Source organism: Drosophila ananassae, assembly GCF_017639315.1.
Source record: "Drosophila ananassae strain 14024-0371.13 chromosome 4 unlocalized genomic scaffold, ASM1763931v2 tig00000073, whole genome shotgun sequence".
Classification (NCBI taxonomy): domain Eukaryota; kingdom Metazoa; phylum Arthropoda; class Insecta; order Diptera; family Drosophilidae; genus Drosophila; species Drosophila ananassae.
In genome coordinates, this window is record NW_025319042.1 from 517,799 (window position 1) to 544,972 (window position 27,174).

The 27,174-nt window shown below is 33.7% G+C and overlaps 2 protein-coding genes across 2 annotated transcripts; one reads left to right on the plus strand and one right to left on the minus strand.

Annotated features, from left to right (window-relative positions):
- The first annotated feature begins 902 nt into the window (after positions 1-902).
- On the plus strand, positions 903-6,526 carry LOC123257859 (uncharacterized protein RP821-like). Its single transcript, XM_044717831.1, has 2 exons — positions 903-2,154; positions 5,899-6,526. Exons 1-2 carry the CDS (start codon positions 1,122-1,124, stop codon positions 5,919-5,921), a joined length of 1,056 nt encoding a protein of 351 aa, XP_044573766.1. The 5' UTR covers positions 903-1,121; the 3' UTR covers positions 5,922-6,526.
- Positions 6,527-17,718: 11,192 nt separating this feature from the next.
- On the minus strand, positions 17,719-19,228 carry LOC123257860. The gene has a single exon (XM_044717832.1). It carries the CDS (start codon positions 19,022-19,024, stop codon positions 17,750-17,752), a length of 1,275 nt encoding a protein of 424 aa, XP_044573767.1. The 5' UTR covers positions 19,025-19,228; the 3' UTR covers positions 17,719-17,749.
- Positions 19,229-27,174: the final 7,946 nt, after the last annotated feature.

Sequence of the window (27,174 nt, forward strand, 5' to 3'; positions counted from 1 at the left end):
AAATCAACACCTTATCGTGATGGTCAAAATGTTATCCGCGATAGTCTTACACGTGCAATAATTTATATGCCACCTGAAGCAAAGGATGTACCAAAGCTCATGAGCAGTATGATTGATTGGATTCGTAACAGTGAGCAAGTGCCTTGCCCAATTATTGCAGGTATTGCGCATTATCAATTTGTAACAATTCACCATTACTATGACGGTAATGGTCGTACTGCAAGATTGTTGACTACATTAATTTTACACCTTGGTGGGTATGACCTAAAAGGACTTTATTCATTGGAAGAATATTATGCTAAGAATCTAGGAGCGTATTATGAAGCAATCAGTATAGGTCCATCGCACAACTATTACATGGGACGAGCTGAAGCAGATATTACTAAGTGGGTGGAGTATTTCGTAGAAGGTATGGCAAATTCATTTGAGAACGTTTTACAACGTATAAATAAAGAAGAATACCACGCTGATCAGACTGATCTTATACGTAAGCTTGATCCTAAACAGCGTAGGGCTCTTGAGCTCTTCCAGGAGTTTTCCGCTATTACAGCTAGTCAGGTTGGCGAACTATTTAATTTTAAGCCTCGTACCAGTGCGCAACTTTGTAAAAAGTGGGTGGAAATGGGGTTTATCAAGATTGTAGATTTTTCCAATAGAGGAAGGAAATACAAACTTAGTAAGCAATATGAAGATTTGATCTCAAATTAACTGAAAGCTCGCTAGGCAGGAAAGTAGTGCATAGGTCAAATTTCAATAAAGTGCTTGAAAACTAAATGTAAACTTAAAATTTTAAAAACTGGAATATGTACAACAACTTACGTGACTTCATCAAAGCCTTAGAAGAAAAAAAAGATCTGATTAGGATTAAGGAGGAAGTTTCAATAGTTCTTGAAATGACAGAAATTCACCGTAGGGTTTTGTCAAACAAAGGGCCAGCTATCATCTTTGAAAATGTTGTCACAGAAAACGGCAAAAATTCGATTCCAGTTTTAGTGAATTTATTCGGTACTATTGAAAGAATTGCCTTGGGACTGAACATAAATCCTGGTGAGCTAAGAGATCTTGGTAAACTTTTAGCATTTTTGCAATCACCTGAGCCGCCAAAAAACTTTAAAGATGCTATGAAGATGTTTCCTCTGCTAAAAGTCGTGTTATCGATGCGAAGTAAAGTCGTGAGCAAAGCTCCATGTCAAGAGGTAGTGCTAACCGGAGATGAAGTGGACCTAAGTCTACTGCCCATTCAAATATGCTGGCCAAATGAACCTGCACCACTTATCACCTGGCCGATTGTGGTGACAAAAGGACCTACGAAAGACAAACAAGATAATTTCAATCTTGGAATATATCGTATGCAGGTCATAGATAAAAAAACAACTCTAATGCGTTGGCTTGCGCATCGTGGAGGAGCAGGTCACCATAAACGATGGAAAGAGAAGGAACAAAATATGAAATTTCCTGCTGCTGCTGTGATCGGTAGTGATCCTGCAACGATTATTGCTGCAGTAACTCCAGTGCCAGAAACATTGTCAGAATACCAATTTGCTGGACTGCTGCGAAAGAAGCCGCTTGAGCTGGTAAATTGTAAGACTATTCCACTTCAAGTACCAGCTCACGCGGAAATCGTTCTGGAAGGCTATGTGAGTTTGGATAGATATCAAGACGAAGGGCCATACGGAGATCACACCGGCTACTATAATTCTGTTGAGCAATTTCCTGAATTTAATATTACTGCAATTACTATGCGTAAAAACCCGATATATCTTAGCACTTTCACTGGCAAGCCACCTGATGAACCATCGATTCTTGGTGAAGCACTCAATGAAATTTTTGTGCCCATTCTTATCAATCAATTTCCAGAGATAGTGGACTTTTATCTGCCACCGGAAGGTTGCTCATATAGAATAGCGGTAGTGTCGATAAAAAAATCCTATCCAGGGCAGGCAAAAAGAATTGTTATGGGCATACTTTCCTTTCTAAAGCAATTTTTATACACGAAGTTTATTATCGTTGTTGATGATGATATAAATATACGTGATTGGAAGGAAGTGATGTGGGCAATGTCAACAAGGATGGACCCTGTGCGTGATACAATCATGATAGAAAATGCACCTATTGATTATTTAGACTTTGCTTCCCCTGAAAGTGGACTTGGAGGTAAGATGGGATTTGATGCGACAAATAAAATCCCGCCTGAAACCAAACGAGAGTGGGGAAAGAAAATTGAGATGAGTGAGGAAATAGTAAGGAAAGTCGCGGAGAAGTGGGAGGAATATATGGACTAGACTTCTTGCATAAAAGCAGAAAAAAGTTTGGCGTTTTTTATAATGCCGCATTAACTGATAATTGTGCGTCACAGTGCCCTTTTTTTGTCATCCTATAGCTATACCGCCGCGGTATCTCTTAGCCGCTAACAAGTAGTGGGATGACGAGCTTATCGTCATCCTGCCGCGAACCGTCATACCGCCGCGGTATCTCATCAGCTAACAAGCAGCGGGATACTTAGGGATGACGGTTGTTGTTTAGCTGTAAATATTAAGAAATTTACCAAATGAAAAAAAAGGCAAAAGAAGCCCTGGGGTTATTATCCGCTTTAAAATATTGGCGTTTTTTATGTTTTAAACGCTTGACAAGCGAGATTCAGCCGCTTTTAATTGCAACTAACTTACGCTGCAAATGTTTAAGAAATTTACTAAGCAGAAAAAAAGACAAAGAATCCCCGAGTTAGCTAGTCTTTTACTATCTCTGTCGAGTATTGGCATTTTTTGATGTCTTGTAACGCTTTATAAGCGCGTTCAGCTTATTTAGATAAAAATCTAGATGTAGATGAAGTTTTGTAAAGACATACAGTATCTATATACTGCAAAAAATTGGTATCCGTTCAGCGGAGTGGCAGAATAAGGTAGACAAGGTGATCTAAAAAGATAATCATAGAGCAAAAGTGAAATAATATGGTAAACCTTTTAGAACTTTGCAAAAATTTACAGCAAAAAATAGAAAGGTTAGAAGCAAAAATAGAAAGATTGGAAAAAGAGAATGAAAGTTTAAAAGCAGAAAATAAGGCTTTAAAGATAGAAAATGCTGAGTTAAGAGAAAGACTCGGTTTAAGCTCAAAAAATTCATCAATACCAAGTTCCAAAGAGTTGTATAAAATAAAAAAGAATAAGCCGAAAAGCGAAAGGAATATTGGCGGTCAGGTTGGTCATAAAGGAAGTTTTCGCGCCAACATGGATGCAGATAAAGTAGTAAAGATAGAGTTGCCTAATACTTGCGAATGCGGAGGAGAAATTGCAATATGTGAAAAACCATATATTCATCAGAAAGTTGATCTTCCAGAAATCAAGCCTTATGTAGTGGAATATCAGTTAGAACATGGCCGTTGTCGGAGATGCGGAAAGAGAAGAAGTAGCAAGTTACCGGAAGGTGTTACGCCAGATACATTTGGTCCAAGGGTTAAGTCAATAATTGCAGCGTTCAGCGGATTCTACAAAAATTCAAAACGCGAAATAGCGAGTGTCGTAAATGATATCTTCAATTTGAACATAAGCGTCGGTAGCATATCAAATAGTGAACATAGAGTTGCTTCAAAATGCAAAAAAATGTATGAGCAGATCGAACAAGAGATAAGTAGGAGTAAAGTTCTACATATTGATGAAACGAGCCATTATAACAAAGGTAAACTCGCTTGGTGTTGGATGTTTGCAAGCAATACGGCAAGTTTTGTAAAATTTACAGAGTCAAGAGGAATGAAAGTTTTACAAAATAGTAAATTCTGCAATCGCAATAGCTTGGTAATAACTGACAGGTATGCAGCATACAATTATTTTGCCGATAAAAACAGGCAAATCTGTTGGGCACATTTATCAAGAGATTTTGAAAGATTAGCACATAGTTGGAATATTGAAGTTAAAGTTCTGGGTTGTTACTTGAGAAACGTGGCCACTGAATTATTTGCACTAAAAAAAGCTTTACTAAAAAGTGAGATAGATGTTTTGAGGTTTGTCAGACGTGCCAGAAAATTAAGAAAACGTACAAAGTATTACTTGAAGGAGATATCTCGTTTACCTGAAGCAATTGGAGCCTCTCGAGTTGCAAAAAATGTTCTGAGATCTGAAAGAATGATGTGGAAATTTTTAGATGACCCAGAAAATATTCCGCTGACAAATAACCACGCTGAACGGCAAATTCGGCATTATGTCGTTTATCGCAAAAACGTATCCGTTCAGCGGAGTGGCAGAATAAGGTAGACAAGGTGATCTAAAAAGATAATCATAGAGCAAAAGTGAAATAATATGGTAAACCTTTTAGAACTTTGCAAAAATTTACAGCAAAAAATAGAAAGGTTAGAAGCAAAAATAGAAAGATTGGAAAAAGAGAATGAAAGTTTAAAAGCAGAAAATAAGGCTTTAAAGATAGAAAATGCTGAGTTAAGAGAAAGACTCGGTTTAAGCTCAAAAAATTCATCAATACCAAGTTCCAAAGAGTTGTATAAAATAAAAAAGAATAAGCCGAAAAGCGAAAGGAATATTGGCGGTCAGGTTGGTCATAAAGGAAGTTTTCGCGCCAACATGGATGCAGATAAAGTAGTAAAGATAGAGTTGCCTAATACTTGCGAATGCGGAGGAGAAATTGCAATATGTGAAAAACCATATATTCATCAGAAAGTTGATCTTCCAGAAATCAAGCCTTATGTAGTGGAATATCAGTTAGAACATGGCCGTTGTCGGAGATGCGGAAAGAGAAGAAGTAGCAAGTTACCGGAAGGTGTTACGCCAGATACATTTGGTCCAAGGGTTAAGTCAATAATTGCAGCGTTCAGCGGATTCTACAAAAATTCAAAACGCGAAATAGCGAGTGTCGTAAATGATATCTTCAATTTGAACATAAGCGTCGGTAGCATATCAAATAGTGAACATAGAGTTGCTTCAAAATGCAAAAAAATGTATGAGCAGATCGAACAAGAGATAAGTAGGAGTAAAGTTCTACATATTGATGAAACGAGCCATTATAACAAAGGTAAACTCGCTTGGTGTTGGATGTTTGCAAGCAATACGGCAAGTTTTGTAAAATTTACAGAGTCAAGAGGAATGAAAGTTTTACAAAATAGTAAATTCTGCAATCGCAATAGCTTGGTAATAACTGACAGGTATGCAGCATACAATTATTTTGCCGATAAAAACAGGCAAATCTGTTGGGCACATTTATCAAGAGATTTTGAAAGATTAGCACATAGTTGGAATATTGAAGTTAAAGTTCTGGGTTGTTACTTGAGAAACGTGGCCACTGAATTATTTGCACTAAAAAAAGCTTTACTAAAAAGTGAGATAGATGTTTTGAGGTTTGTCAGACGTGCCAGAAAATTAAGAAAACGTACAAAGTATTACTTGAAGGAGATATCTCGTTTACCTGAAGCAATTGGAGCCTCTCGAGTTGCAAAAAATGTTCTGAGATCTGAAAGAATGATGTGGAAATTTTTAGATGACCCAGAAAATATTCCGCTGACAAATAACCACGCTGAACGGCAAATTCGGCATTATGTCGTTTATCGCAAAAACTCATATTTTACACAATCAAAGCGGGGAAATACATTCCTTGAGCGGATAATTTCATTATACTTAACTTGGAAACAAAGGGGTCTCAATCCTTTCCAAAATCTCCTATCTATTGTTTCTTAAACCACTCTCCTGAACGGATACGCAAAAACTCATATTTTACACAATCAAAGCGGGGAAATACATTCCTTGAGCGGATAATTTCATTATACTTAACTTGGAAACAAAGGGGTCTCAATCCTTTCCAAAATCTCCTATCTATTGTTTCTTAAACCACTCTCCTGAACGGATACAAAAATTGAACATAAGACGCCGATACATTAAGTAATCCTTACCTTTTAATCTGCAGATTGGCGAAAGCAAATACAATAGCTTCACTATCATGATAAGTGGGCTGGCGGAGTTTGTCAAGCAAGTTTTTTTGTTTCTGCGGGCTACCTGAGTCTATTGATTTCATTAGAGCCGAAACTCTTGAGACCTAGGTGATAATTCTATCTAAAAGAATGCCGAAAAAGAGCAGCAACCCTACGTAGGAGTTATTTTTAAATATGGACATGCATTGACTGGGATCGTCAGGATTGAAATTTTTGCATTGGCGGTGAAATATGAACCCTACGGCAAGTAGAGCAATATAAAAAATGTTATTTAATGATGATAAAATACCAGCATATAGCCACGTCATAAGAGATATTAAATAAAATCTTTTCAACCAAGATTTTGTTGTATCACCAAAATATAATGCGGTAGATTTCATCCCGAGTTTTTCATCATCTTTTTTATCTTGATGGGCGTATATGGTGTCATAACTAAGCGTCCAAAAGACGCATCCTATATAAAACAGCAAGGATTCTATACTGATCTGGTTTGTTATTGCTGCTGAGCCCATGAGCGATCCCATATTGAAGGTAAACCCTAAGAACAATTGTGGCCACCAAACATACCGCTTTAATAAAGGGTAAGTAGCTATCATACACATTGAGATTATTCCAAGTATGAGTGTAGTTTTATTAGTTAATAATAAGATTACCAGGGCAATAGACAGTAGCAGTGAAAGTAAAGCCAAAGCCTGCTTTATGTTTAATGCACCACTTGCAAGTGGCCTATATTTTGTTCGTTCAACGTGCGCATCTATTTTTCTATCGAAGATATCATTGATTATGCACCCTGCGGGTCTCATTAAAAATGCACCTATAGTAAACAAAACAAGGAGAAAAAGAGCCTGATATGATAGAGAAGTTGAGGCTAAAAGAATACCGCTCAAACTGGGAAATAGCACAAGCCACAAACCCGTTAAACTGTGCAACCTCATTAATGAAAAGTAACGATTGAAATGCATTAATTAAGTGTGATTATGTAATATTTTGCTTACATTAACAAAATTATCGAACGCTAAGTCAGGCTTGAAAACTAGTTCAGGTATAAATCGCAAATCAACATAACACAATATAGATTTACGTATTGACCATGCAGACTGGTTCATTTCATTAACAACAGTGTTAATATCACAATTATTCTCAGAAGGATCTCCAGTGCGTCTTTTTTCTGGATCTAAGTAGTCAGCTACTTGAATATTCAATGAAGATAACACAATATATACATCTGCTTTTTTCAAATCTTTACTTAATTTTACGTCAGATACCGCTACATTTTTATTGAACACCTTACCTTCCATTAGGACTCTTGATATCGCTCTATGCAATACCGATGCTATTTTTAGGTTTCTAATTTCCTTTTTCATATCCAGCTACTATAATACCCTTTCTTCTTGCACTAATTGATAAGCTTCTAAAATATCTCCAACTTTAATATCGATATTACCCTCTAGTGATACTCCGCATTCAAAGTTTACACCTACTTCTTTAACATCATCTTTAAATCTACGTAGTGCTTTTAACTTTCCTTCATGCACCAATTTGCCACCACGCATTACCTTAATTAAAGAATCTTTTCTTATGACTCCATCACTTACATAACATCCAATGATATTACCAGCTTTAGATACGTTAAATATTTGCCTCACAGATGCAAAGCCAACACGAACCTCTCGTGTAACAGGCTTTAACATTTTAGTTAAATACATTCTCATGTCGTCAATGAGCTCGTATATTATGTTATAAGTATGTATTTCTATACCTTTTTGTTTTGCCAAGTCCCTTATTTTTGAGTCCACTTTTACATTAAAAGCTAAAATTACTGCACTTGATGCTTCTGCAAGCAGCACATCTGAATCTGTTATCCCTCCTACTGCTTTGTGTAGGATATTTAATTTCACTTGGTCTTTACCGAGTTTATCAATTGAACTTGATATTGCTTCAATAGAACCAGTTACATCGCACTTTAAAACTACAGATAGTTCTTCTGTTTCGCTGTTATTACGACTGAATATATCTAAATTATTGTCGCCCAAATCTTCTTTCTTTTTCTTGATTAACTCTAGCCTGTATTCAACAATTTCACGCGCCTGCTTTTCAGAATTTATAACAACAAATTTATCTCCAGCATTTGGCACACCATTTAGACCAGTAATTTCAATTGGAGCGGAGGGTAGTGCTGCTTTTTCTCTTTGACCGAGGTGATTAACCATACTACGTACTTTGCTGTATGTTGTACCAACTACCAATATATCACCAACCTTTAACGTTCCTTCCTCAACTATCAATGTGGCTGATATTCCTTTCGCTTTATCTATTTTGGATTCTATTACCCATCCAAGTGCTCGACAATCTTCTATTGCTTCTAGCTTCATTAATTCAGCGATTAACAAAATCGTCTCTTCTAGTTTATCTAAATTAGTTTTCTTTTTTGCTGATACTGGCACAATCATAACATCACCACCAAGCCCTTCAGGGATGAGATCATATTGAGGCAAACTATTAATTATTTTTTCTACATCACCAGGCTCAGATTTATCAATTTTATTAATAGCAACTATAATGGAAACATTTGCTGCTTTTGCATGATTTATTGCTTCAACTGTTTGTTTCATGATTCCATCGTCAGCTGCAACTACTATTACAACTATATTAGTAATATTGGCACCACATGCACGCATCGCAGTGAACGCTTCATGTCCTGGTGTATCAATGAAAGTAATTTTTTGCTTATCTTTTGTTATTATTTGATAAGCACCTATGTGTTGAGTTATGCCACCTGACTCTCTTTCTGCAACATTAGATTCACGAAATGCATCGAGCAATGAGGTTTTACCATGATCGACGTGTCCCATAAAAGTGACGATTGGTGGTTTAGGTTTTTTAGGCAGGCTTTCTCTGCCTTCTATAAAAAATAAATCCTTTTCTTTGTTGGCATCGCTCACTCGTTTAGCCGTATGATTAAATTTTTCCACTATTTCACATGCTATATCTGGATCCACCAGATCATCTACTCTATAACTCTCACCGACTTCTTCTTTGAACATTTTTAGCACACTCTTGCTATCTTCTGCCATGCGAATAGATAACTCCCTGATAGTTATTTTGTCTGGTATAATAACTTCTCTTGATATATTTTTACCCTTAGTAAACTTTGACTTTCTACCTCTTATACCAAACCTTTGCTTAAATACAGGGGGTTGTTCAGTTTTTTCATCTATTGCCTGTGCAATTACCAGTTTAGAATGCTTAGAATATATATCTTTGTTGACTTTAAAAGACTTTTTATCGTTGTCCTCATGGTCAATACTATCTTCTTTTGGTTCAACTAAGTGGGTATTACTTAAAACTTGCTTATTTATTTCCTTAGATAAAGCGTCCGCTTCATTTTTCTCGTCAGTCTCTTTATTGCTGTCTTCTTTTGCTGTTTTCTCTTTTTCTTCTCTCTGATTTCTTTCTTTCAGCAAAGCAGCATTCTGCACAGCATTAATGCGAAAAATTTGTTCTTTCTCTGTTAAAGAACCTAATTTACTCTCGTCAAATAAATTATGTTCTTCTGCATCATGAGATTTTTTTCTTCTTTTTTTTACTACTGTAGCTCCAGTACTTGGGCTAGCTGAAGAGTTTAAATTGAGGTCTAATTTAAGCTTGCTTAAACCTTGGAGCGTTAATTTTTTATCACTGATATCTTCATTATTCATATTATTTTATTATATTAATCCAAGCTTTTTACGTGCTTCTATGATTATTGAATCTACTATATCTTTTAGATCTTCTTTGCTATCGGATGAGGAAGAGAGTATGCTGCAAAACTCATAACTTGATAAATCTGCTATGTCCTCTAAAGTCTTAATATCATGCTTACTAAGAGCAATTTTATTGTCTATTGATAAAGTTAAATTGATTACATCATCCTCCATACCTAAACTTTTTAGCTCTTCTATTTTTCTATCATTTTCTGCTTTCAGGTACTTATTTGCTCTATTGTGAAGTTCGTTTGCAATATCTTCATTAAAGCCCTCTATTGAAGCAAGCTCTTTAATTGAAGCGCTAGATATGTCTTCTACACTTGAAAAACCTTCTGTTACCAATAGCTGACCCATAATCTCTTCTAAGTTTAAAGCTTCAGCAAATAAAGCTGAACATTGACTAAGTTCTTTACTTCGCCTTTCTGATTCTTGCTGAGTGCTTAATATCTCAATTTTCCATCCAACAAGCTCTGAAGCTAATCTTACATTCTGGCCCTTTTTTCCTATAGCTAAACTCAATTGATCTTCAGCAACTATTAACTCTATGCAATTTTCATTTTCATCAATAATAACCTTCGATACTTCTGCAGGAGTAATGGCTTTGATAACAAATTGACCCAAATCTGAGGAGTAATTTATAACGTCAATTTTTTCACCATTTAATTCGTGTATAATAGTTTTTATTCTATCTCCCTTAACTCCAACACAAGCACCTACTGGATCAATGTTCTTGTCGGGAGAGAAAACGGCAACCTTAGACCTTGAACCAGCATCTCTAGCTATACCTTTAATTGTCACTAATCCGTCAGCAATTTCTGGTATTTCTTGATTTAATAATGCCTCCAAAAAGCCTTCATGAGTCCTAGAAAGAATAATTTGACGTCCATCATCAGAACGCTTAACAGTCTGTATGTAAGCTTTAACCTTATCACCTTCACGAAATGATTCACCACCAGTTAAATTTCGCAATGGAAGATATGCCCTAGTGCCATTTATGTCTATAATAAGATCTGAATATTCTACTTGTTTAACAATACCATACCTTATTTCTCCCACTTTATCTTTAAATTCCTCATATTGCTTTTTTGACTCTTCATCTTTAATTATTTGAGCAATCGTTTGCTGGGCAATTCTTGCTGAAGCAAGATCAGTGTTAAGAGAGAGCAATTCACTAACAGTATCTCCAACTTTTGCATCTCCTTTTATTAATTTAGCTTGTGTAAGCGTAATTGATTCACACTCAGTATTCTCTTTTTCATTTGATTCATCATCAATAACTTTTAGTTTTCTATATGAAGTAACTTTGCCTGTGTTTCTATCTATATCAACTACAATTTTACTTTTGCTACCATATTTTTGATGAGCCACTGCTTCTATAGCACTTTCTAGTGCCTTTATTACAACATCAAAATCTAAACCTTTTTGAAGTGAAAGCTCTCCTGCTGTTTTTATTACATCAAGGCTTCCAACTATGTTATTCTTGTTACTTTTCTGCTTAACACTGCTTTTACGATTAGCAATCATAATAAATAAATCCAATGTAATTAGTTATAATTATAGCTCCAACGGGCAAAGAACACTATCTTAAATGTTAAATGATTGCTAATTTAAGTCAAGTTTTTTCATGTTTTTGTATAACAAGCAACGCAGGAGTAAAGAATAAAGTTAAAACCGTTGCAGCCAATATTCCACTTGCTATGGTTGTTGAAATGTCAACCCACCACTGGCTTGATGGAGCATCATATGTGATTTGTAGCGTAAAAAAATTGATATTTAACCTGGTAATCATCGGTATTAAACCAAGAACTGTGGTTGCAACGGTAAGCAATATTGGCCTAACGCGAGAAATTGCAGCGTTTATTACACATCGCTTGATGTCATTTTTGTGTACCTTAATTTGGTGATGAAAGGCATCAAGCAATAGTATGTTATTATTTACTATAATTCCCGCCAAAGCAATTATCCCCACTCCACACATAACAACTACGAAAACTTGTTGGATAAGAAAGAAAACAAAAAACACACATGTTGTGGATAAAAACACTGCTGTCATTACGATAAATGTATGGTATACATTATTAAACTGTGTCACTAATACCAATATCATTAGTGTAATCGCTAATATAAAAGCCTTTAACAAAAATGCTCCTGATTTTTGTTGATCTTCTTTGTCGCCTTTAAAATCAATTTTTACTCCCTTGTCCCAATCCTGGGCAATAGAATTCTGAATGAACTTTACTCTTTCATCAACAAGATAGCCAGTATCAACGTCAGCAGAGATTGTCACTGTGCGTAATCCATCAATCCTGTTTAGTTTGTTTACCTTTTTTTCGGGAGCATATTTTACTATATTGCTCATAGGATACGGGCCATTAACTGTATTGATAAAAAGATTGTCTATAGTCTTCATGTTGCGATCCTTTCCAGGGAAACGGAGTACAATATCGATTTCTTCATCCGTGTTATTTGGTCTATATTTTCCAATCAACACTCCATTTGTAACCATCTTTATAAAATCGCCAATGGTTGCAACACTTACTTCAGAGCTTGTAGCCTTATTCTTATCAACACTCATATTCCACTCTATTTCAGGTGCTGATCTGCTATCTTGAATATTTATAAACCCGGATGAAGGTTGGTTCATAATTTCTAGAATTTTCTCTGCTGCTAAATTCAAACTGGATACACTCCCGCTGAGGTTAATTTGTATTGGCTTGTCAGCCGACGGTCCTGGCTTTTCCTCTTGAACATTAATTATTATTCCTTTCATGTCTTGCACACTGCTCCTTATATCATTTAGTATGTGCTTAGCTTTGCGCCTGAAGCGCCAATCCATAAGTTCTAGTTGTATTCTGGCGATAACGTTGTCTGAAAATGCTCCTGATCTAGCATAAGAAACATGAATTTCTTTTTCAATGCTCAAAATGCGTTCTTCCACTTCTTTGAGTATCAGATCTCGTTCTTTGGCTGATAAGCTTTCTTTTGCTTTAACACTGATTAAAATATTATCTGAATCCACTTTCGGAAAAAACTTTACTCCAGGACCAAAAGTAAAGTACAGCACACTAAATGAAAACAAAACGAATACAGTAGCACATACGAATTTTTTAGGATGATCCAAAACCTTCTCTAGCATGCGTACGTAAGCTCTTATTATAGGCCCAGCATTTTTTATTTCACCACTTTCTATAGCACTCATTTTTTTTATTTCTTTTTTTGAAGTTATCGAAGGCTTACCAAATATTGCACCAAGTGTTGGTATAAAAACCAAAGCCATAATGAGCGATCCAGTCAAAGTTAGGATTATTGTAATTGGTATGTACTGCATGAATTTACCAACAGTATCAGGCCAGAATAATAGAGAAAAAAACACTGCTAATTTAGTTAACGTTGATGATAGAACCGGATAAAACATATCACGAACTGAAGTGTAAAAAGCTTCTACTTTGTTCATTCCGCAGATCATCTTTCTATCGGCATATTCGCTGATCACAATTGCATCATCAACCAGCATGCCAACAGCCATAATTAAACTGAAGAGCACAACGATATTTAAGGTTATACCCATAAAGTAAAGAGCTATTATCCCAATGAGAAAGGAACCGGGTATCGAGAGTGCCACAAGAATAGCAATCCTTGTTCCCATAGAAAGCATCATTATGATCAATATTAACAACACAGCAAATATTATGCCGTTTTCCAAGTCATCAAGCACATCGCGGACGTTTTTTGACTGGTCGTTTAAGTACACCACTTTTAAATTTTCAGGTAATTGATCTTTTGCCTTATCCATTAAGTATTTTACTTGATTTACTGTGTCTATTATGTTTTTTCCGTTACGTTTTGAAATTTCTAGCATGACACTAGGTAATCCATTAATGCGAGCAAATCCTTGGTGATCCTCAAACCTAGGGTATACTTTTGCTATATCTTTGATTCTCAAAACTGCATCGCCTTGAGATCTAATAGGAATATTCATAATATCTTCTATATCTTTTAATAACCCTGATATTTTAATCGAATATTTACCGGTATCATTTTCCAGTGACCCAGCTCCCACTAGTCTGTTATTGCTTGATATAGCTTGGAATATTTCGTTTGATTGAATGTTATATTTTGTTAGAACTGTGGGCTCAACTATCACTTCCACTGTTTCTTTACGCATACCTGCCACTTCAACTTTGAGAACATTTGGCAGAGATTCTATTTCTTTCTTTAGCTTGCGTGCTATTTCAGTTAAGGCTCTTTCTGGCAAATTACCAATTAAGCCGACATTGAGTATCGGAAATAAGCTCAAGTTTATTTCATTGATTATCGGAGATTCCGCTTCAACAGGTAACTTCGATTTTATGTTTGAAAGCTTTGAACGAACATTATCGAGCACTTCTTTATTATCATACTCTGTTCCAAATTCGAGTATCATGTGAGCACCATCATTAGTTGCAAAAGCTCTCAATTCTCTTACACCTTCGATGGATCTTAGTTCATTTTCTATAGGAAGCACTAATAGCTTTTCACTATCTTGAGCAGAAATCCCAGGAAGTCCAACAAACACGCTGATTATAGGAATCTGTATATCAGGATTGCTTTCCCTTGGCATTTTTACATAAACGTATGAACCGAAGATAAAAATTACTATAAGTAATAATACCACCGCCCTGTTTCGCTCTATGAGTAAGCTCTGCATGTTGAATGTTAGCTGAATATGTGTGTTTGTACAATATTATAGTCGAGATACATTGCATATTAATTAATCCTTGTGTAGCTTTAAAACTTTATGCAAATAATTAAAATTTTCGCAAAATTGCAAGTATAAGAAAATTCCTGTATAATAATTCTAGAACAGTATTTGAGAGGTTATTATGGTGGCAATTCTAAATATAACAAAAGGCAAAAATAAAGTTATTGTGTCTGGATTAGCTGGAGCTTTATCAGCTTTAATATTTTTAACAGCAATCCACATTGCCGCAAAGATAGCCATTATCGTTTCTGCTGCTGCAGTTACTTACTTATTACTTTCGCTGATTCATAAAATAAGAACTAAAAAAGAACAGCCTGAAATTACTGGTGTTTCAGGAGAGAAAGTTTCAGAAGATGAAGGGTATAGCAGTGTTGATGAAGGTGAAGAAAAAGATACCGCAAAAGAACCAGAAAGAACTGAAACTGAGTTAGAAGAAGAAATAATAAGGAAAAGAGCACAAGAACGCATGGAGAAAGGATCACTTGGTGGTCCTATAAATGCGTTTGGCGAACCAATTCATGTGACTATAGATGCTGAAAATAGTAATCCTGTTGATTATACAAAAACTATGGTAGTGCCTGAGGAAATTATTCTTAGCATGCTAAATGATAAAACTCTTACACAAAATAACTCTAGCTCTATAAAGGATCAGATGAAACCTCTTCCTGAGCACATGGATGTGCCTGGTAATCCACTTCCTGGGCAAGTGTTAAGCAATCTAGAGCTTGAATCTAAAAGCACGCAGAAACTATCTGCTTTAGACTTGCTATTACAGTGCAAAAATGTAGATAATGATGTAAAAAAAATGCTAAAACAGCCAATTACCCAAAAGGGGTTTAACGGATTAGGATTTGATAGATAGTTGTTATATTAACCTCTCCATCTCATATTGAGGATCAGATGCAATGCCGTAGACCCTATTTGGCGGAGCAATTTTGTTCTCTATACCAAAAACCATACCTTCAATTATTGCTGTGAGTACTTTTTCAAGGTCACAATCTGCTCCGGGAACGCGGTGCTCTAGGCGGCATCTTTTGAAATCGTTGCCAAAATAGGGAATTCTTATCGCAGCAGTTCTGTTATTTACTCCCCAACTAATCGTAGTTGGAGTGTGAATATCCGGATACTGAAATCTTAAATATGAATCATCATTTGGAGCAAAAAACAACATATGTTTTTTCATCATTGCACATAATCCACCAATACTATGAATCAGATAGTCACTGTACTTTTGCTCATTGATATAAAATAAGTTACCGTTATTTGAATTCACGAGATTAACATGCACATTTAATGCACTGCCTGCTCTATCCAAATAAGGCTTTGCTTTAAAAGAAACATTCCCACCTAGTTTTTGTGCTGTTTCAGTAAGTGATTGTTTTGCTAACTCAAAATGCTTAATTAAATTGTAGGAGTTCGTATAACAACCACTTTTTATCTCATACTGATGTGTAGAATTCTCCTTCTCGCAAGAAAATTCAAGAGATGCTATTTTATTTTTGATGCTATTCAGAAATAAGTATTCTTTTTCTATTCCTTCAATGTAAAACTCTAGTTCAATACCGAATACAGCATAACAACTCAAATTACTTAATATAATCATAAATTTGCTTCAGTAAATCTATATTAGGTTAGCTATATTTATATGAATACTTTACTTATTTGCCAGTAAATTTAACATCTTATTTATACATAATGTATTACTGTTTTTAATAGCATGCTTCTAATCCTCGATACAAGCGACATTTACAAATTTTTCATTTTTTTGAAATAAAAATGATCAATTTTAATGTTTTTATACCCTTTACAACCCATCAAAAAATCACCATAATTTTTAGTATGTATTAAGTAGTATTAGCTTTTCATTTTGCAGTAAGCTATTGATTATCTTATATTTTTCTAATTATTGCTTTTTTCTTGGTGTGGTATATGAACTTAACTAGCCCTAAGGTTTCTACTATGTTTTTTGATCAGATTATTACAGTAACGGATCACAATGTTACTTGGGAAAAAATCCAAAATTGTCTTTATAATCTTTATGGAGAAGCAACATATAATAGCTGGCTGAGTTCACTAAAATTTGTCAGTAGCAGAAATGGGGAAGTTCTTTTATCCGTGTCAACAAGGTTTATAAAAGAGTGGATTACAGTTCATTACATGAAAAAAATATTATCATTATGGCAAAGCGAAGATAAAAGTATACGTTCTATTGATATTCAAGTAATTGAGGAGAGGAATTCAAATTTTAATGTTATACTAAAAAACAGAGAGGAAAGTAATCATAATCTTGGTTCGCCGCTGGATCCAAGGTTCACCTTTGATAATTTTGTAGTGGGAAAGCCAAATGAATTAGCATTTACGGCGGCAAAGCGTGTGGCAGAATCTATAGATCCAATATTAGGCAGCAATCCTTTGTTTCTATATGGTGGAGTGGGACTTGGTAAAACACATCTAATGCATGCTATAGCTTGGCACATAGTCAATTCCCCATCAGCAAAAAGAAAAGTGGTGTATTTATCAGCAGAGAAATTCATGTACCAATATATTACAGCGCTGCGAAGCAAAGATATTATGTTATTTAAAGAGCAATTTAGATCAGTAGATGTATTGATGGTAGATGATGTGCAATTTATCAGTGGTAAAGATAGTACACAAGAAGAATTTTTTCACACTTTCAATGCATTGATAGACCAAAATAAACAATTGGTTATATCAGCTGATAGGTCTCCTAGTGATCTTGATGGAGTGGAAGAAAGAATAAAATCACGACTCGGTTGGGGGTTGGTGGCAGATATTAATGAAACAACTTTTGAATTAAGGCTTGGTATATTGCAGGCAAAAGTGGAGCAGATGAATATGTATGTTCCGAAAGATGTCCTAGAGTTTTTAGCAAGGAACATAAAATCTAATATAAGAGAATTAGAAGGAGCATTAAATAAGGTTACCCATACCTCATTAATTGGAAGAAGTATGACGGTAGAATCAGCTAGTGAAACCCTAATCGATCTTCTTAGGTCAAATCATAGGTCAGTCACAATAGAAGAAATACAAAAGAAAGTAGCTGAATTTTTCAATATAAAGGTTGCAGATATGCAATCCAATAGAAGGCTTCGCAGTCTTGCAAGGCCAAGACAAATAGCTATGTATTTTGCCAAAAAGTTTACGCAAAAAAGCCTACCAGATATTGGGAGAAACTTTGGTGGCAGAGACCATGCTACTGTTATACATGCAGTAAAACAAGTAGAAAATTTTATAAAGACCGACTCAAAATTTGCTGATGAAATCAATCGATTAAAAAAAATGTTTAAGTAGCGTTTTTAAAATAGCTAATAACAAATCCTAAAATGAATCGACTATAGTTTTAATCCGTTTAAGTTTAAAATCTTCTGTTAGCTTCGCAGAATACATTTCCTTATTGTGTTGATTATAGAAGGTAAATTCGTGATCATCTAAATTTAGTATTGCAAAGCCAAAGCCAAAAAAGTTTCTAACCTCGTGTGCTAAGTAGTTTTTACCATTTAAATAGTCAAATTCTACATTTTGATAAACAGATTCTTGATCTTGAGCGTGTAATGATGCACCACCGTTTCCAACTATAATTTGGTCTGGAACATTATCCATTAATAAAATCTGGGCTATATGAATGTGGCCAGAAACTATGGTAGTAACATTGCTTGGAAATTTATCTCCAAAAGCTTCGATTTGTGTAAGATTACCATGGCTTTTTAATGTCAAAAATTCTTTTTTTGGAGATCTCCAAAGCGGTTTATGAGTTAAAAACCACATGGGCTTGTCAGAACTATTTTGTATCAATTTATCAAATTGCCTCTCAAAAGCATCAATTGTGCTTTGGGTTGTAAAAATATCCTCACCGGATGAAGAGTCGAAGATAAAAAATTTCATCGGTCCAGCATCTAAGGACCAACTAGAAACGAAGTTTCCACATTTTTCAGACGAAAAGGGGTATGAATCTAGATACCTGAACCATCCTTCATAAGCTCTATCACAACTCTCATGGTTTCCACGAACAAAAAGGAAAGGGGATTGTGATAAAATATCCTTTGCAGGCTCAAACCAATCAGCGTACCAAACTTCTTTATTATATCCATAAATATCGCCACACTTTTTTGTATTTCTACATTTTGTTTGTCTATAATGATAATCACCAACATGGATAATTAAATCTGGTTTATGAAGGGCGATTGAATCTAAATTTTTTTTTAAAGGCCAGCTATCTACCGAATTACATTCCTGCTGAAATAACATATTTATTCTACAGCCTGTGTCACCAATGAAAGCAATTTTATTAACCTTTTTTGGTAATATAGGAACCCGTAGATCCTCAATACTAATGTTTTTGGCACTTGTTTGTACTGTCAGTTCACAAACTGTTTCGTTATGATCACCATTGTTAATTGAGCTGCGATTCAGCATTTCTGTTTCCTCGCCATCAACATAAACAATGGGACACATGTCATTGTCCGTAATTGCGCGTATGCTTAGTTTATTTTCTGGGATAACTTGAGACCATGTGTATAATATTTGTGCATGGACGAAATGAAAGCTAGTTATAAGAGAGAGAGCTAAAAAAATAAAGATATTAGCTATATTCATTTGTATAAAAACCTAAGTTAAAAATTAGTAGTAAGGTTATCTTAAATGATTAAAATTTATAATCACAAAATTCATAATCAAATTATACAAACAATTTCTAAATTATTCTAGTATCAGATTGACACTCTAGATGAAAAATTCTAAAATGATTAAGTAATTTAAAATAATTATATAAAAACTAGAATATAGTGCGGCCGTGGTGGAATTGGTAGACACGCAGCGTTGAGGTCGCTGTGGCTCATAAGGCCTTGGAAGTTCAAGTCTTCTCGGCCGCACCAGTTTTTATCGCTGTTTAATATGGGTAAAAATGTTTATAGGAAATCAGAGTAGCAATAAGGTAGAAAGAGCTATCAGCGAAATCAGGCGCGGTCGGCCAATTGTAATATATGATGAAAGTAATTACCTATTGTTCGCTGCTGCTGAGGCTTTAGAAAGAGATTTATTTAATCAATACAAGCTTATATCAAGTAATGTATATGTTACTTTAACTTCAAGTAAGGTAAAATACATATCTCAGAATAAAGAACATAACAGCAAACGTCTGTTGGTGAATAATTTTGATGAACTGCTCCATTTAATAAACTGTTCAAAGGAAGATTGCATAAAAGAGTTGCAATGCTCAAAGACAATAGATGAATGTGCTATTGCCTTGCTTAAGTTCTCAGAATTATTGCCATACGCGAGTTATACAATTATCATCAATAGCCCCCTCTCTACCCACTAATACACAACTTCTAATAAGGCCAACGTTGCAATCTAAATTAATGTAAACCATAGCGGACCTTTAGAAATTATAAAACACAAATACCCAATTACGAATATGCAGAATCAATCCGAAGATGTAAACATAAACAAGGAACCACTTAACCACTTGAATCACACCCCCACTTAGAACCCAAGACCAGACTCTGCACTCTGAAATCAGATCACACCTAGCACTTAGATCTTAAACCCAAACAAAAGACGCTATATAAGACACCGATTGTATAGTTTTAAGTCAGTTTTTGTACCAACCTCTAAGTGGAATCATTCATAAATAAAGTTTACCAAACTAGTGCTGTATTTCACTTGGTGCATTAGCTCATAATATATAACACATATATAACTGGCGCAGTCGGTCTCCACGAACCAAACAAAAAAAAAAAACACACACTAAAAAGTGATAATAAAAATCACCGAAAGTGAAAAAGTGAAAAATTTAAAAATTTTGTGTCACAAACTCAGATAAAATTCATAATTGTGCAACAAAAAACCAAACAAAAAAAAAAAAAAAAAAAAAAAAAACACACACACTAAGAAGTGATAAAATCACCTAAAGTGAAAAAGTGAATAATAAAAAAAATATATATACATAAAAATAATAATAAAAACCAACAAAATGGCAAACGGACAACAAGAGGAAATGCAGAATTGCATCCAAGCTCTCACCCAAATCCTGGCCAATCAACAGTTATTCCACACATCACAAAACTCTAATACAAAAATGAGAAATAACATCGAGAAAGAGACCCGATATCTTCCCACTTTCACCGGAGAAGAAGGAACTCTTCATGGATTTATTGCATCAGTAGACCAGATCATGCAGGAATATGGAGAGGAGACGGATCAAGTATTTAGCGTTATTTTCAACACCAAAATACAAGGACAAGCTAGAACAGTGCTAAACATTAACACACCGACATCATGGGAACAATGCAAGGAAAAATTAAGACATCACTATCGACCCAGGATGGACCAAATGGGACTCACCAGGAAGATCAACAACCTAAAAGTCACAAGTATTCGAGATTTAGATATAAAGGTAAGGTACATAGTAGAGGAAATAACAGATTTCGCAGTGTTTGAAAACAATGAAAACTTAGTTAACATATTAAGTGCATTACTTATACAAAGAATAAAGGAACTATCATCAGGATCATTAGCAGTATCTTTAATGCCATTAACAACAATACCACAAGTTAGAAATGAAATTGCAAAATACATGGGCCTAAATTTTGGCAACCTTAATCAAAAATGGTTATTGCGAAAAAATGATTATGACTCAGGTAAAAATATAAATCAAAGAAATCAGAATCAAAATGATAATTTTCAAAGAAGCCAGAACACTAGAAGATACCACACTTATCAAAACCAAAATAGGAATTTTAACTATAACCAACAGCAAAATCAAAATAATAATTATACTCAGCAAAATCAAAACCCACTAAATTTAAATAATAATAGAAATCAAAGCCAAAACATTCGACAAAATCCCCCAGAGGCAATGAGTGTAGACAATTTAGACGAAGAAGACAATAAGAGCCTAATAAATGAATCCCCCAAAGAGTTTTTTATTTAGAAGCCTCGGAAGAAAAAAAAATGCTAATAGAGGGAACAATTGAAAACTGTAAATTTTCTTTTTTACTGGACACAGGATCCACAATTAGTATACTCAACACTAATAAAGTTAATAAAAATTTTTACAAAATCATTGAAAAATATTCGAAAGTAATTCATACTATTAACACGAAATTTCAAACTAACGACTTCTTAGTAAAAACAGAAGTACCAAAGGAATTCCAATATCCCCAAAATATGCGTGCAAAATGGGTGGCTTTACCCCTGGACAAATCATATGATTTTCTATTGGGTATGGATTTCATCCAAAGAAATGTTAAAAATATAGACAACGTAAAAAAAACACTTAAACTAATAAATGATGTTGAAATTCCATTCCACTCCAAATTCCCTGAAGAGATTTGTGTATTGGAAGTAAGTGAAATTGAAAACTTCAATTTAACAGGGTTAAACAGTGAAGAAAAAGAAATAATTAATAGCTTAAACAAGCGTTTTATGAAATTATATTACAAAGAAGGGGATCAATTAACCAATACAAATGCAGTAGTACACAATATAAGGACCGTAACAGATCAACCAATTAACTCGAAAATTTATAGGATATCGCCAAAATATGAGGAAGAAATTAGAAAACAAATAACGGAAATGGAAAATAATGGTATTATTAGGAAAAGCAGAAGTAAATATAGTTCTCCTATATGCATGGTGCCAAAGAAAATAGATAACTCAGGAATTCAAAAGTTTAGATTATGTGTAGACTATCGCCGTTTAAATCAAATAACGATACCAGATAAATACCCTTTACCTCTTATGGACTCAATTTTAGACAAACTAGGCAGGGCACAATATTTCAGCACATTAGACCTAGCAAAGGGCTACCACCAAATTTTGATGGCAGAAGAAGATATAGAAAAAACAGCATTTGTTACACCAATGGGACTTTACGAATATGTTAGAATGCCATTTGGACTAAAAAACGCTCCGGCAACTTTCCAAAGATTAATGAATGATATATTAAGGGACTACATAAACAAAATATGCGTAGTATACCTTGATGATATATTAATATTTTCAACAACTCTAGCAGAACATAAACATGCAGTAGAAAAAATTTTTCGAAAACTTCAAGAACACGACTTAAAAATTCAGCCAGATAAATGCTCATTTATGAAACAACATACAGAATTCTTAGGACACGTCCTGAGCAAAGATGGAATACAACCAAATCCAAAAAAAATACAGGATATATTAGCTATACCGATTCCGAAAACAGAGAAACAACTTAAAGGCTTCTTAGGAATGACAGGATTCTACAGAAAATTCATTAAAGACTACTCAAAAATTGCATACCCCATGATTAAATATTTACAAAAAGGTAATCAAATCAATGAATACGATCCAGAGTACATTGATTCATTTGAAAACTTAAAAGCACTCATAAGTTCACACCCAATATTAAAATTTCCAGAATTCGATAAACCATTTAAAGTGACAACAGATGCCAGTGATTTTGCAATTGGCGCTGTGTTATCACAACACGGTCAACCAGTAGCATTTGTATCAAGAACTTTAAATAAACATGAAAAACATTACAGCGCAACTGATAAAGAATTTTTAGCTATTGTTTTTGCAGTTGATTATTTTAGACATTATCTATACGGATCACAGTTTCAAATTATAACAGATCATCAACCAATTAAATACCTAAATAAAAAATATAAAGGAAAAGATTTAAAAGATAGACACAAAAGATGGATTTTAATGTTACAACAATTCGGTTGTGACATTCAATATGTTAAAGGAAAAGATAATAAAGTAGCAGACTTTCTAAGTAGGCAGAAAACAGCACCTCTAATAAATGATAATAATGATGAGGAATCAAATTTAGAAATATCAGAAACTATTCATTCAGCAGACGAAAACGAACCAATTTATTTTTTCATAAGAGAGGGAATAGTAAATAAATACAAAACACAAATTATTGTAACCTATTCAGCAAGAGACCTTATTATTTATAATAATAGCAGAAAAATTATAGAAATTAACCCAGCAGATGACCCACTAGAAATCGAACAAAAATTATTTAATAATATAAAAAAAGGTACAATTGGTATATTTTCAGAAGTACCAGACACAGTATATTATAAAGTTCAATGCATCATAATAGACATCTTTAAAGACACACCAAATATAAAATTTCTTAAATGCACAAAAAGGGCTATAGAAATTGAAAACGAAGAACAACTTCACAAACAAATTTCTTTATACCATACAAAAGAATCCTTTCACAGTGGCATGAATGAAACATTTTATAGCTTAAAAGACAAAATTTACTTCCCAAAACTAAAAGAACACATAAACTTGATTATATCTAATTGTAGAAAGTGCAGGGAAATAAAATACGACCGAAATCCAATAAAACCAAACTTTAATATAACGGAAACACCACAAGAAAAAAATCAAATAATCCATATAGACATTTTTCATATTAACCATAGATCATTTGTAACAGTTATAGATAAACTCACTAAATTTGTAACAGCATACAATATCAAAGATAGGAACTGGAGGGAAAAATTGCAAATTATAGTCGATCAATTTACCAAATTCGGTAAACCCGAAAAAATAATAATGGACAACGAATTTAGGGCAGAACAAATAGCAAGTTTCTTAATTAAAGAAGGCGTAGAACTACACTTAACGAAACCAAATTCGCATACAGGGAATGCAGACATAGAAAGGCTACATTCTACTTTAATCGAAGTAATAAGCAGCATAGATAAAGATATTTCAATAGAAACAAAAATCCAGATTGCAGTAGGAGCATATAATAAAAGATATCACACCACAATTCACTGTTCCCCAATAACAGCAAAGAACGAAAAAAATGTTAAGGAATTACAGGAAGCAATAAACACATACAAAATGAAAATTATAACCAAATTAAACAAAGAAAGGGAAAATTACGAAGAAAGGAGAAATGAAGGACCAATAAAAAATTACAAACGACTCAGACATAAGGATGAACCATATTTTCGATACGCTAAATTAAAAGAGATCCACCCTTGTAATATTAAGAGACCATTACAAATGGAAATAACATAATATTATTAAACACAAATAATATATAAATATTCATATAAAAAAAAAAAAAAAATTAAATAAAATAAAAATAAATAAATAAAAAAAAATATATATATATATATATAATGTGTCTAACAAGCTTAGTAATAAGTTTCTTTCATATTTACAGAATATTTTATTGATTATTTTAATAATCTTATCAATGACACATGCCAGACTACATGTGGTCCCAATTCAAGAGGAGGCAGGATATGTCCCTATACATATTCATTCCACTGAAATTGTGAACGAAACTTTTATAATTTTACATATTATTGAAATTAATCAGATCACCATAATTATTAATCAAATAGAGGATAATATAAAAAATATTGAAATAGCAAACAAAGAATGGATCGTTGAAGAAATAGAATTAATCAGGGCCAAAATCAAATCAATTACCCCAACCACAAGAACGAAGAGAGGACTTATTAATGGTGCAGGCACACTTTACAAATGGCTTTTTGGAATAATGGACAATGAAGATAGGGAAGACATAGTAGAACATTTAAATATTATAGATCAGAATAACCACAATCAAATTACAAATCTGAACAAACAAATTTATATCAATACACATTTTAACGACACTATTAATAAATTAGCAGACACAATTCGTGAAGATAGAAGTATAATACGCCTTTTCTCAGAAAAAATGAATGAACAAAGCAAGGACACTATAAAGAGAATCTTATTTAATGACCAAATGAGAATTTTAAAAAATATAGAAGAAAAATTAAACTATATTCAAGAAAACATAGCATCAGCCAAAAACAATATATTCTTACCTGAGATATTATCAAAAGAAGAAATAAATAAATTTGAAATAGATTTCTTTAAAATGAAATTAATAAGAATGGGTATTTTGAAATACAAAAATGGTGCAATTGTTATGGCAATTAAATTACCTAAAAACTATGTTAAAGCAGATATCAAATTAATCACCCCAATACCAAATGTTAACCATATTGAAATCGATCAAGAAAATGTACTTACTACACAAATAAATAATAAAACGTATGAATATAAAGAAAATCTAATTTTAAAAGAACTAATGTTAAGCAAAAGCTGTACCCTTTTTAATAATTGCAGATTTATATTTAATAACAAACCCAGCGTAGAACAAATAGACGAAGAAACAATAGTCGTAAAGAACGCAGAAAACGAAAAACTAAAACAAAACTGCGACCAAAGAGAAATAACACTTAATGGAAATTACCTTATACAATTTGTAAATTGCCAAATTCAAATTTTATCAGAAACCTTTTCAAATGAACAAACAGAATTCTATGATAGATTTTTCTATCCAACAAACTTATTGAACCAGTCATACAAAAACATTATTAATTTTGAACAATTATCACTAGAAAACTTCGAAAATTTAGAAGAAATAACAGAACTAAAGTTCCATAGAGAAGTAAGCTACGGCATTTTCATTTTATTTACTTTGATTATTATAACAGTAATTCTTTATTTATACATAAAATTAAGAAATAAAAATATTAAAATTAATGTGAATAGAATTCAGGAGAATTCAAATTCTAGCGGTGGAGGAGTTATACAATTATCATCAATAGCCCCCTCTCTACCCACTAATACACAACTTCTAATAAGGCCAACGTTGCAATCTAAATTAATGTAAACCATAGCGGACCTTTAGAAATTATAAAACACAAATACCCAATTACGAATATGCAGAATCAATCCGAAGATGTAAACATAAACAAGGAACCACTTAACCACTTGAATCACACCCCCACTTAGAACCCAAGACCAGACTCTGCACTCTGAAATCAGATCACACCTAGCACTTAGATCTTAAACCCAAACAAAAGACGCTATATAAGACACCGATTGTATAGTTTTAAGTCAGTTTTTGTACCAACCTCTAAGTGGAATCATTCATAAATAAAGTTTACCAAACTAGTGCTGTATTTCACTTGGTGCATTAGCTCATAATATATAACACATATATAACTCGCGTTAGTAGCTGATATGACTTTTGAGAATAAGTATGAAATGCGAAATTGGTGTGAAGAAAATGACATTATTGCACTAGATACGTTACTCGTAAATGATTTTCAACAAAATCAGAGTGTGTATGAAGTGTGCAAAACATCATTATTTTTAAAACAGACTCAAGAAGTAGATATCATATCTTATAGAACCGAAAGTGGCGGAAGAGAACATCATGCAATTATCATTGGCAATCCAGATAAAGATGACGAACCATTAGTAAGAATTCATTCTTCGTGCTATACGGGTGACTTGTTAGATAGCTTATCATGCGATTGCAGAAGTCAGTTACATCAAGCAATTCAAATGATAGCTGACTTTGGAAGTGGTATTATATTGTATTTGATGCAGGATGGAAGAGGTATTGGTTTAACTAATAAGTTAAGAGCATACAGTGTGCAAAGAGAACATAACCTTGATACTGTTGATGCAAATAGAATATTGGGTTTTGAAGATGATGAAAGGAGTTTTGTTGTTGCAGCTAAAATGCTTAAGAAATTGAACATTAACAAAATCCAATTACTTACAAACAATGATAGGAAATTGTCAGAATTGGAAAGTAGTGGTATAGAGGTTACAAAGTGTCTACCACTTATTGTGGAACGTAATAAATATAACGATTCATATATGGAGACAAAGTTTGGTAAGCTAGGCCATAAGTTAAGAGTTTTTTA